At 36.9% G+C, this 13,341-nt stretch overlaps 1 protein-coding gene across 1 annotated transcript in view; it reads right to left on the bottom strand.

The window, feature by feature from the left end:
• Positions 1–13,341, bottom strand: part of DPY19L3 (dpy-19 like C-mannosyltransferase 3) — a 69,027-nt gene that overhangs the window by 43,569 nt on the left and 12,117 nt on the right. Inside the window, exon 4 of the mRNA XM_072980431.2 lies at positions 11,918–12,042. Within this exon, the coding sequence (XP_072836532.2) occupies positions 11,918–12,042 (125 nt within the window). The remainder of the gene's footprint in view (positions 1–11,917; positions 12,043–13,341) is intronic.

Here is a 13,341-nt window from a genome sequence, read left to right as displayed (position 1 = left end):
TTCCCAATTCTACTAGTGAAGACCTCAGATCAATCTCTCAGTCAAGGACATTTGAAGTATTGGTGGCACAGCAGAGATTTTAGTCCAGACTCCAAGATTCAAATCTATCAGGCAACTTTGACTGGTGTTCAAAAAGCACACCAATAGGGACATGGGACGCAATTGTAACTTACGCTCCTGTTTGGATAACCAATGCATTAGCAAGAGTCAAGAGACTATTCAGATACAGTATAGTTGAAGTAAGGTATGAAATATATTAAATTAAATAATAATGAAATTCTCATTATCCAAACCGAAATAAAGTCCTAATTTGAGACAAACCAATGGAAAAAGGAGGAAGAACAGATGGCTGATACTGAACTGTTGGGATAGCTCAGTGGTTTAGGTATCTGGCTGGAGAGGCAGAGGCTGGGAGTTTGATTCGCCACTGTGCCTCCCTGACAGGAGCTGGACTAAGATGATGACAGTTCTAAGATGATGACAATTATTAAATTATTATTGTTATTCATAATGACTAGGAACAGTCAATCAAAATTAGGAAAACACTGACTAGTACATAACAGATACAAGTTTTAAACCCTTTGAAACATTATGCTCCATGAACCTGCTAGAGTAGTAACTGGTATCTCAACTTAAGACCATAATCTGTTCCAGAAGATGGTCATAAGTTGAAATGGTTGTAAGTGGAAGCAGCATTTCCCATTGAAATACACTGAAACCTGATTAATCTGTTCTGGCTGTTTTTTGGTTGTACAGTGGTGCCTCGCAAGACGAGCGCTCCGTTTTACGACAAAATCGCATAACGACAGTTTTTGCGATCACAAAAGCGATAGCGAAACGATGTTTCCTATGGGGGAATTTTGCTTTGTGATGATCGGTTCCCTGCTTCGGGAACCGATTCTCGCAAAGGGACGATTTTCCTACAGCTGATTGGCAGTTTCAAAATGGCTGCCGGGTTAAAAAAATGGCCGCCCGCTGTTTTCTGGGATGGATTCCTCGCTGCACGGGCAGCGAAAATGGCCGCGCTATAGAGGATCTTCGCCGGACGGTGAGTTTCAAGCCCACAGGAACGCATTAATCAGGTTTTAATGTGTTTCTATGGGCTTTTTAATTTCGCTTTACGATGTTTTCGTTCTACAGCGATTTCGCTGGAACGAATTAACATCGTAATACGAGGCACCACTCTATCTAGAGGTGCCGGTTGCAAGTCGAAGCATTCATTCCCATAGGAACCAATGCAAAAGTGGTTAATCCATCCTCTACCACTAGGGAGAGAATTTTTCTTCTTTTAACCTAAGATGACTTAGGTTAAAAAAAGGGCAGGAATGGAGGGAGGGAACAATGGGGAAAAGAGGAAAGAAAAAAGGTCATCACTGGGGCACACAGACCCCTCAGGCAAAGGTTTGTGATGTTAAGCACAAAAAGAGAGAATGCAGAGAGAAGACAATGGGGGAGGGGAGAGACTCGAGTCTAAAGCCCATTTTACACCATGCCTGCAACCACAACCCCTCATATAAAATTTTCTGATTTTAAAACAAAAAGACTTTAGTGTCACATTTTAAACCCACACATTTTAAAACAAAAGAGAGCTCACAGTACACAAACCCTAGGAGCCTCAGAATGAAAAAATAAATTTTACGTTTTAAAATTACAGTCTAATTTTCACATTTTAAACCCACACTGCAAGACCCATCAGAGCACATAAACATAAACCCCCCACCTAGCCCAAACCCACGCTGCAAAAACCCTGTACCGTAAATACAGTACTCACCCAGAACAGGCAGTCTCTCTGTTTTAAAAAAGAAAGTCAAAAATCCAAAAAGCAAAAATAAAAAAGCCAAAAAATACAGTACAGTACAGTACAGTACCAGGCAGTCCAAAGTCTCTCTCCGTATTCACACTCTCTAACTGCTGGGGCAAATGGGGTACAGAGAAGCAGCATCTTCGCTGACTCAACAGTTAACTGAAAGCAGTTCAAATTTCCCGCTTTCCCTGCATTTTTTTTCAGTCATAAGTCAAAGCTCCGGTTGCAAGTCGAAGCCAAATTTTGCAACCGGAGCTGTTTGTAAGTTGAAATGGTCATTAAGTAGGGACGTTCGTAAGTCGAGGCACCACTGCATCAGCTTAAGCTCACTAAAGTCCCTGAAACACTGACAGTCAGATCCTATGGTCTTATCATTTTACATGAATCTACATGACTGAAGTTTCCATGTTAGTTGCACATACACTGAAAAATACAGTCAATATTATAATATAGTCAATATTTTAAAAACGGAAATATCTCTGAAATGTTCCAGAATTTGCTGGGCATAGAGGGGATCTCATTAGCAAGAATGCATCAAACATAAATTATTAATTTGTAAGCTGAACACCAGATGTATTCAACCCAATGCCATACTTCATGAAGTAAACACTACTGTTTTACATCTGTTTCATACTAAGATAACATCTGCTTTCTTCATTTACATCTTTCATGTTCGATTGCAATTTATATTTTTCTATAGGTTAACAGCTGAATAATAATATTTAAGTGTGGTATATTCTACACATGCATTTTTGTCACTCTATTACATACTCTGTTGACAACATGACTCTAGTGGTGCTTTAGTGAAAATTATGATACTTATACAGTACATGTTTGTGGATCTTCACCCATTTCATTTGGAAATGAAGGGCTAATCAATTTTAATCCCAGGTATAGCAGACCCACTGAAATCAATGTGACTTGTTTAACAGTACAGTAATATAATCTTAGAACTGCAGAGCTGGAAGGGACCCTTTAGTTCAAGTCTAGTCCCTACTAAGGAGGCACAGTGAGGAATTGAACTCCTAAATGTTGGCTCCACAGCCAGATACCTAAATCATTGGGCTCATCATTTATATTTAGTTAGTTGCGTACCATCAAGTTGGAATCACTTGATGGCACATAACTAACCATACAGCGATTCTAACAGGATTTTCAAGGTAAGTACAGTGGTGCCCCGCGTAACGAGCGATTAGTTTAACAACGAATCTGCATAGCAATGAGGTTTTTGCAATCGCAAAAGCGATCGCATAATGATGTTTTCAATGGCAAAACATTGCTTTGCGATGATCGGTAAGCGTTTTGCTTACCGATTATCGCATAACGATGTTTTTAAAACAGTTGATTGGCTGTTCCAAAATGGCTGCCCGCAGTCTTTTGACGCCCTTTCCTCGCTTACCGGGCAGCGAAAATGGCGGCTGCATGGAGGATTTCCGTAGAATGGTGAGTTTTTTGCCCATAGGAACGCATTGAAGGGGTTTCAATGCGTTCCTATGGGCTTTTTTGCCCCGCATAGCGACGAATCTGTATAGCGACGAATTTTTTGGAACGGATTATTGTCGCTATGCAGGGCACCACTGTATGGGGTTTTAAGGAGTGGCTTTACCAGTTCCATTACCCCAGTGAGTTTCCACGACTGATCGGGGATTCAAATCCTGTTCGCCAGAGTCCCAGTCTGTCACTCTATCCACTACACCACACTGGGCATACCATCATATATATATATAGAATATTTTATATTGTCTTTTTAAATGTTTTTAAGTTTTAATATTGTTGTATGCCACCCAGAGGCCAGTGGTAATGGTGCAGCTAAAAAATATTGTAAATAAAATAATAAATTAATAAATAAAATATAAGCCCCATACAATGGGTTTGCTCCAGTTGGGACTAAAATGACATTCAACTCCTACCTCTGAATGCCATTATCCTTGAGATAGCTGATACACTGGAAGGACAACATGATTCTTAAATCATCACAATGACTCAATGCATCAAGATCTATGAAGGGTTCTGGATCTACTTATTTGCAGAGCTGGTAAATGTACTACTAACAGCCTAGCAGCCAAATATAGAGGACACTTTGGGAAAGAAGATCAGGGGTGAGATTACCTCTAAATTCTATCCCATAACTAAATGCTCTAGTCTCCACCATTAGTGATGTACTTGAAAGCTGTAAACGCCAAAGCTAGATACAACTTTTAAATAAATAAGAATTACAGAAAATAGTGTTTTGGCTTTCAACATGAAAGCAAAATGCACTAGAAAAAGGAATAAAATCATATTACTTTTAAAAATATAATCCAATTAATTAAGCAGCAAATATTCTTAAAAAATTCAGAGGAATGCTCAATTCAGATACTGTACTTGAATTAAAATGACCAAATCTATACAGTATGTCTTTAACAAATATAATTAACACACACAGAACTCTTGGCTGGCTAATCTTAAACTGACTGGTATGGATCCGAGTGTTCAGGTTTACTAAAGGAGGGAAACAATCAGGAACTGACCAATTTCACTATGAGACTTCAAAGGAACAGAAATACAGAATTCTGTGGCTAGAAAGTTGGAGTTCAGTATATAATAAATTCTTCTTATTTCAATGCCTTAATTTCTTGTCTATACAGTGGTGCCTCGCTTAACGAGTGCCTCGTTTAGTGATGAATTCGCATAACGATGTGTTTTTTTTAGAAAATAATATGCACTGTATAACAATGTTTCCTATGGGCGATTTTCGCTTAGCGAAGTTTGGGACCATGCTTGGCATAACAAATACGATTTTAGGTCCCCTGCTTCACTTAACGATGTTTCTTTTTTCAATTTAAAAAGTGTCTTAGAAGGGTCAAAAACGGTTCTAAATGCTTGGATTCGTTAGAGGACCCCCTAAGTCATGCGCAAACCTGATTTGGCTTTGATCTGACTTTTCGTTAATTTATGGTGAATTTTTTTTTCGGCCCATAGGAACCAATGGAGCTGTCAAAATCTGACAGCTCCACTGGTTCCTATGGGCCGAAAAGAAATTCACCATAAATTAACGAAAAGTCAGATCAAAGCCAAATCAGGTTTGCACACGACTTAGGGGGTCCTCTAACGAATCCAAGCATTTAGAACAGTTGCTGAGTCTTCGTTACTTTTTTGTGAATTTTTTCTTCCCCCATAGGAACCAATGGAGCTGTCAGATTTTGACAGCTGTCAAAAGTTGGGGGGAAAAAATTCACCATAAATTAACGAAAAGTCAGATCAAAGCCAAATTAACTTTTGCATCTGTTTTAGAGGGTGCAGAAGCTAATCCAAGCATTTAAAACCATTTTTGACCCTTTTATTACACACTTAAATTTGCAAAAATTGACTTCGCAAAGCCATTGAAATGCATTGAGTCAGCTTCAATACATTCCAATGGAGGAAACATTGTATCGTTTAACGATGTTTCCTATGGGTTTTTTCGCTTAAGGACGGCAATCCGTGCCTATTGGAACGGATTAACCGGTTTCCATTGCATTCCTATGGGAAATGGTGTTTCACATAAAGATGTTTCATATAACGTTTTTTTTAACCAATTAAAATCGTTATGCGAGGCACCACTGTACAATGAAATCTACTGTCTAAGGCCCTGGGAACAGAGCAGAATATAAACCTAAATAAACTACTCACCAGTATGTTGTTCTTTTCTTCAAGACTGGAGAAAATGTTAATTCATGTTTAGACATTACAGCTTTGTACGAATCAGAAGCAGCAAAAGGTATGTTCATTTTCAAACTCTTTATCCTATAGAAATCCATTCCCATTTATCTTCACAGAAAAGCTGCTTTGCCAGAATTTGCATTGGGCTACTCTGGCCCTGGGCACAAAAGCATCCATATCAGCCTCACCCTTTACACTCTATCCCCCTGGAAGTCTGTCAATATTATTGGATGTTTAGCTATAGTGACTGCAAAGAAGCCTTCAGAGCTTCCAATCACAGGGATCCTTTGCAAACCTTTATGTTAAACACTGTCCTTCAGGTGAGAGGGAAATAGGTTTGGCTTATATGCATTGCCATGTCCCCATTATCCATCCAGCCCTTCAAGATTCAGCCATAATGCATAATGCCTGAAAAGGACTAATCTCTTTGTTTAAAGCACCAAGTCATTGACACAAATGTTCTCTCTCTTTTTGGCAGATTGTCTATCACCATCTAGCCCCAATTTACCCTGCAAGAGCTGACAGTAAATTGCACTAGAGTTTGCCCTAATAGGGAATTCAAAGATAAAATGGGTGTTATTATCATGATATCATGAGATGAGAATAGTTTAATGAACCATACAATGAAATCTATTACTACAGGATGTGATATCAACATATTGCAGAAGAAAATTCATTTGTACCTTGCCTAAGGACTTCAAGGCTAAGCCTACAGTAAATGTTTGTACTCACAAATCAAGCAAATACACCTAATTATGTTACACCAGCAAACCTTGGAGGGCCACATCAGCGTCTGTGGCTCCTCTCTAACAGATTTTTTTTTTTTTTAATTTTTTAATTAACATATCCATACATAACCATTTCTCTTATCTTTACATAGTCATCATTTTCCTATTTATTTCTACCCCCTTATCCCACCCCCCCCAAAAAAAAAAAAAAAAAGACCATTTAATTTTAAATCTGCAACCATGAGCACACCTTTTGGAGTTTAACCAATATAACATTATTGGCCCCCCCTTCTCTTACCCATCTTACATATCCCGACCATTTCTTTCTTATCTCTAATGTTTTTTCTTCCCATACCTTATCCTGTGTCAAAATCGACAGTATGTCTGATTGAATCCATTCATATAAATACCAATTCCATCTTTCCAAAGTCCATTTTGATGCATCCTTCCACCCATAAGCTATTACTGCATATGCTGCTATAATCATAGCTTTAAATAAATTCTGTTTAGGTTTTTTTACTTTATTATTCCCCAGAACTCCCATAAACAAGATTTTCCCAGTCAGCTGCAATTTAATATTACACACGGCGTTCACCTTTTCTAAAATCAGCTGCCAAAATTCAATAACCTTAGGGCATTCGCACCAAAGATGTGCATAATATCCCTTACTCCTCTTACAATGCCAGCAACTTGAATTCAAACCTTTTATCATATAAGACAACTGAGGGGGTGTCCTATACCATTTCAATATTAATTTCATCTCCAATTCTCTAAATTTATCCATTTTGATTTCCAATATGCCTTCCATTAACCCATCTATTTCGTATGCTGACAATGTCATTTCTCTTTCCCACTTCGTTTGTATTGTCCCAATCATATAATCTTTATCTGTATTTATCAAGTTGTACAACTTCCTTGCAATACCCTTCTTATTATCCTCTTTATTATTATATAGTTTTTCTAGCGGGGTATCCTCTTTATTTAGTATTCCAGAGTACCTTCTCTGTTTCAAAATATTATATAAAGCCATAGTCTGTAACCAGTATTGTCTTCCAACTTGTCCTACTACATTTTGTGCCGGAATCTGTGTCCCCTGAGGGTTATATAAATCCTTCACTCTATAATAGCCAGTTTCTTTTAGTTTCTTCCAAAAAGTTTTCTCAATTTTCAAATCCTCACCTAGAGATTCTAGTGGGGTCCATTTGGAAAGACTTGGCATCCAATTAAGTTGCCTTTCCCCCCATATTGTTAGTGCTGTCTGTCTTGGGCCTATTGTATTTTTAATGTCGTTTTTAACCTTCTGTGTAAATATTCCAAATTTACCTACTCCTTTATTTATTATATCCTCCCATCTTACCCATTTCTCCACACTTTTCCCATCTAATTCCAATAGCATTTTTATTTGAAAAGCTTCGTAATAGCTTTCCAAATGTGGGAGACCCCACCCTAAATCTTCCTGTGGTGAATATATTACCCTCTTTACTATTCTAGCTTTCTTCTTCCCAAAAACCCAATTTTTTAATTCTTGATCCCATACAGCTAATTGTTTTTTTGGGATGTACTCCGGGAGTACCTGAAATAGATATAACATCTTTGGTATTATAAACATTTTTATTGCCCTTATTTTCCCTAAAATACTTATATATCTATTATCCCATTCGTTTAGTTTTTCCTGTATCCTTCTCCAAGTTATTTTATAATTCGTTCCCATCAGATTTTTAATACTTTTTGTTATTGTTATACCTAAATACTTTAATCTCCTAATTCCTAATTTCATACCTGTCAGCTTTGCTATTTCTTTTTGTTCCATTAAATCTATCCTTTTAAACATTATTTCTGATTTCGAAATATTTACTCCTAAACCTGAATATTCTTTAAACTCTTCTAAAATTATCAGTAGTTCTCTTATTGCATCAAGAGGATTTTGTAACACCAATATTATATCATCCGCATACAGATTTAATTTAATTACCTCTTTCCCTACTGTATATCCTCTTATTTTACTACTACTTCTAATTTTTTCGGCTAAGGGTTCCATAGATAACACAAACAGCATTGGGGATAAGGGACATCCCTGCTTCACTCCTCTCTGGAGCAAAATTTCTTTTGTATAATTATCATTAACTTTAATCATTGCCTTCCCTTCTCTATAAATTTCTTTTAATGCTATCAAAAAGGGACCGTCAAATCCAAATTTACTTAGTACTTGGAATAAATACCCATGACTTAGAGTGTCAAATGCCTTATATACATCTAATTTTAAAAGGGCAAATCTTCCTTCACTGTTTCCGTGATGTAGAGTATTAATCACATTCCTTATAGGGTGTCCAATATATCTCCCTTTAACAAAACCATATTGATCCTCTCCTATTAATCTTGGGAGTGTTTTCTCTAATCTATTTGCTAAAATTTTTGCAAAAATTTTATAATCCTGGTTTGTTAAACTAATAGGCCTATAAGAGTTGGGGTCCGTCGGGTCTCTTGATTGTTTCAAGATTATCATAATTTCTGTTTTCCTCCATGATTCAGGGGCTCTCCCTCCCTTCATTATCTTGTTAAACAAACTCTGCATTTCTGGAACTATTAAAGGCCCCACCATTTTATAAAATTCTGATGTAAAACCATCTAAGCCTGGTGATTTCCTACTTTTTAAATTTTTAATAACTGTCAAGATTTCTTGTTGTGTGATTTCTTCATTTAAAATTGCTAAATCTTGTTTCTTAATTTTGTTCACAATAGCTTCTTCAAATTGTTTCTCTTCATTTACTTTAAATAACTTACTATAAAAATCTTCAAAGATCTCCCTTATTTGTTTGTCTTTAAACACCTTACTTCCCGTTTCATTTTTCATGCACCCTATCTTTTGTTTTTCCTTTCTTTTCTTCAAATAGTTTGCCAATCTTTTCATCGAGTTTATATTTATTCTCTGATACTCATTCCTCACCAATAAATCTTTTTTCCACAAAAACAAATTATCTAACTCTTGCAGCTCCTCTTTCACCCTATTCAACTGTTCCTGTATTTGTCTTTCAAACTTCACCTGTAATCTTCTTTGTAATTCAACTATCTCCTTTAATTTTTGTTCCCTTTTAAAATTCACCTTTCTTCTAAAATGAATTTCTTTAGAAATACATATTCCCCTGATTACTGCCTTTGCAGCATCCCAAATTATATCTTCCTCCGCAGATCCTTTATTTTCTTTAAAATATTTTTGTATCCCTCTTATTAAATCCTCTCTATCCTTTTGTTGCAAAAATATCCTAGAGTTAAACCTCCACCTTCTAACTTTCTGTTCCTCCTCCAAACCAATCTCAACAAGTAATGGTGCGTGATCTGAAATCCATATAGCTCCTGTTTCCACACTATTAACTTCCATATCGTTAGTTTCTTTCACTAAGATATGATCAATACAGGAAAACTTTTTATACCTTTTTGAGTAAAAGGTAGGATGCTTTTCATCCTGCAGGAGACTAAATACCTCTTTAAGTTTCCATTTTTTTAAGTTTAATTTCTTATTTTCCCTAATATCATTATTCAAATCCCCTGCAATTAACAAGTCTCCTTCATAAAATGACTGCAATCTTTGAAAGGTTCGGTTCAAAAATAGGGTTTGTCCTTTGTTAGGTGCATATATACATGCCAAAGTATACTTCTTTCCATTCATCCTGAATTTCACAAAAATAAATCTTCCATCTCTATCTTTACATTGTTCCAAAACATCTATATTCATTCTAGAGTGCAAGAGAATAGCCACACCCCTTGCTTTGTTTGTTCCCCTTGACTCTATCTGCAAACTCCAGTCAGAAGACTTCATCAAAGGTCTTACGTCTCTCTTACTCTTATGCGTTTCCTGCAAACACAGAATATCAACCCCTTGATCCTTTATCATCTTATTTAATCTATAACGTTTCAGATCTGAGGCCAAACCATTCACATTTAAGGAGAGTACTTTAATTATCCTCCCCATTTTTTGTCTATCTCAACTCCCCCTGGTGTGCCCCTATTATTTACTATTTTTTGATGGTCTTTCCCTCCCCCATAGCCCAAAAATAACCCCTTCCCAAGGAGTTGGGTAAGGATACTATATCCCCCCATTTTCGTCTCTATACGTGGAGATCTGTCTACCCACATACTCCCCCCCCAAAAAAAAATTTCATTCTTTTCAACCAACACTAACCAAAAACAAAAAAAACTATTTTCACATGGTATAAATTTTACATTCCTGAAGGAAGCTTATTCATATTTACAGTCACATATAAATTCCCTCAATCTTCTTCTTCTTCTTCTTCTCCTCCCTCCTTCTCTTCTTCGGCCTGCTGAGTAGTACGTTGTATGTTAAGTCTGTATAGTAACTTCTCCGCCTCTGCTGGGTTGCTAGCTTTCAAGAGTTTTCCATCTTTAAAAATTAAAATATTGGCTGGATAACCCCAGGAAAATAAAACACCATTCTCATGCAACTTCTGTGCAAAGGGTTTCATAAGTCTTCTTTCATTCATGGTTTCTGGTGATAAGTCAGGGCGAGGAAATATCTTCTGTCCCTGAAGTTGTAAGTCTTTAATTTTCCTGAGTTTGTTCCAAACATAGTTCTGCGTTTTCTCTCTTGAAAAAGCTATTATAATGTCTCTAGGCCTGGCTCCAGGCTTTGGTTTCGGTTTCAGAGATCGGTGAGTGCGTTCAATGTCCTCATCTGTTATATTTATGCCATGTTCCTGAAAAAAAGCAATTACAGTCTTCCCAAGGTCTCCTGCAGCAATGTCTTCTGTTACTCCTGAAAGTCTTAAATTCTTTCGCCTTTGGCGGTCTGATAATATGGCCAGCCTTTTTTTAATTGCTGTATTTCTTTCTCGTTGTTTTCACTTTTTTTCACAGCACTATCTGCAGCTGACCTTGCTGTTTTAACCTCTTCCACTAATTGCCCAAACTTAGATTGAAGCGTTTTTAGGTCTTGTCTAATATTTTTCTCCATATTAGTTATCAACTCCGACAGTTCTTTAACTTCACGTTTTGTCGCCATTATGCTTGTTATGTTGTTTTGTTGTTTTCGCGGTGAGTATTATTGCTTGTAATTAGCAAGGAAAAACTCACCAAGTCAAGGGAAAGTTTGTAGCTGAGTTTCCGGAACCTCCTCAAAAGTTCCTTCAGGCTTATCTTTCAATTGTTTGGTTGTATTATAGTTTTATCTGTAAGTTTCCTGGAGGGCGATGTAAAGGCGTCTAGCCTCGTCGACGCATGCGCAGATCTCCTCCTCTCTAACAGATGAGTCATTCTCTCTAGTTTTTTAATTTTTATTTCTCTGTTAAAAAAAACCTCCAATACATATAAGGTCTGAGCCAGCTATCCTTAACTAGGCAAGATGTGATTTAGAGGAACCTTTCTATACATGCAGCAGGTTGCTTGATCCATTCAGCCTGAATCATACTTTATTATGAACAATTACACCAGATAAGACAATTTTCAGCAACCTATCAGCTTTGTACCATCTCAGTAAGTCCCCATGCCAGCACCTGCTGAGAACACCGGCTGATGTGGTACAGAATAAAATGTTCAATCATGAAGAGAAAAAAAAAAGGGTTGGGGATATAGCAGACGTTAAAAGCTTTGCAGAAATACATGGGCTGCAGAGGGACCAGTAAAATAGATTCAGTATCATCAGAACTGTGGTCAATGCCTTGGGAAAATGAGGCAAATATAGATATTCTCTTACCTTAATGTTGGAAAACCATAGATCATTTTCATGTAGTGTAGCCACATGGACAGAAGTAAGGATTCCCAGGGAAATACCAACAATTCCACCAATGATGAGTGAAAGTTTTTTCAACAGTTTTTCGCCTACAGAAGATTGTTTTAGTAAGTATTTATCAGTTTTCATTCTAAATTCCACAAATACATTTGAAGTAGATTGTAGTTTTCTCTCCAAACAGTGGCTACAGTTTATAAATAGATGCAGAACACAGATTTTCAAAAGAGATGAAACACTTAAGAGAAAACCCATGACTTGATTTGTTCTAGCATTAGGAAACTCACTTCTTTTTATACACATTTTAGATTAAACACAGGAGAAAAGCAACAATAAAATCCACCCAAACTAACCCTGTTGTTTCTCAAAGGGCTGGATCTAAAGGTGCAGTTTTGCTCACTGTGGGGATCTTCCGCTCACAGAAAATCTGTTTTACTCCTTACACTATAACATTAAGAAACGTGAACAGGAAGCCAAATGTGTTCTTCCACTTGACAACCAGAAATATGGAAAACCTAAATCTATTACAGCACAGTATGAACTCTTGGGAAAGCATCTGCAGAGTGAACATTTCTGTCTCTTTCACTCCTGGATCCTTAGCTCCATCTAATTCTCTCTGAGTGCCATTAAGCTGGGGGAGCAGAACTCTGAAGGAGGCAGAACAAAATGTTTTTCTTAGATTTGCTATGCCATCTGCACATTGCTCATGTTCTCGCTGCTAAAGCTGTAATTTAATTCCTTGTGTTGAATTATCAATAACTTAAATAACTTTAAAAACTTAAAATAGACTTGATAACCTTCGCCTCTTGTTTGATAATTCTTTGAAATAAACCATGTGCCATGCATTCCAATAAATTACAAGCATTATTACTCACACCAACATTTTGTTGAGTCTTTTAATCATTATGCTTAATGGCTTTATATCTACATTTTTCCTTTCTCTCTAGCTACTGATCAAAGCACCCTCTGGTACTGACACACAATTGCAGGTGAACATTTTCTAACATCAGAGAAGCAAAATCACAGGCAATTGGATGCCAAGTAAAGTTACAGCCTGGTTTTCTACATTTTCTCCTCCAGCTAAACTACCTTTTTTACATTAATTACATTTCTCGAATTCCCAGTTTAATTGAATGATTTCAAACAAGAGACAACTTCCATCAACTTCAATAAAAGGCAAGCCAAGTTCTGAACAACTGTCAAACTTAATGAAACCAAAAATACTGGAGTTGTTCCTTATTAATTGAGCAGGCTTTTAATATAAATCTATATTAAGTGCTAACCAGTTTTGCAGTATTGATCAGCATCCTGTTGTAGCTCTGCTGGTGTACGGGGGGAATGCCGCCACCAGCAGGCTGGAGCTAATTACAATGCTTTTGCTTCAATTTTGG

The sequence above is a fragment of the Pogona vitticeps genome, chromosome 10 (assembly GCF_051106095.1).
Source record: "Pogona vitticeps strain Pit_001003342236 chromosome 10, PviZW2.1, whole genome shotgun sequence".
Classification (NCBI taxonomy): domain Eukaryota; kingdom Metazoa; phylum Chordata; class Lepidosauria; order Squamata; family Agamidae; genus Pogona; species Pogona vitticeps.
Note: the sequence above shows the minus strand (reverse complement) of the source record. Positions and strands in the feature narration are given on the sequence as shown.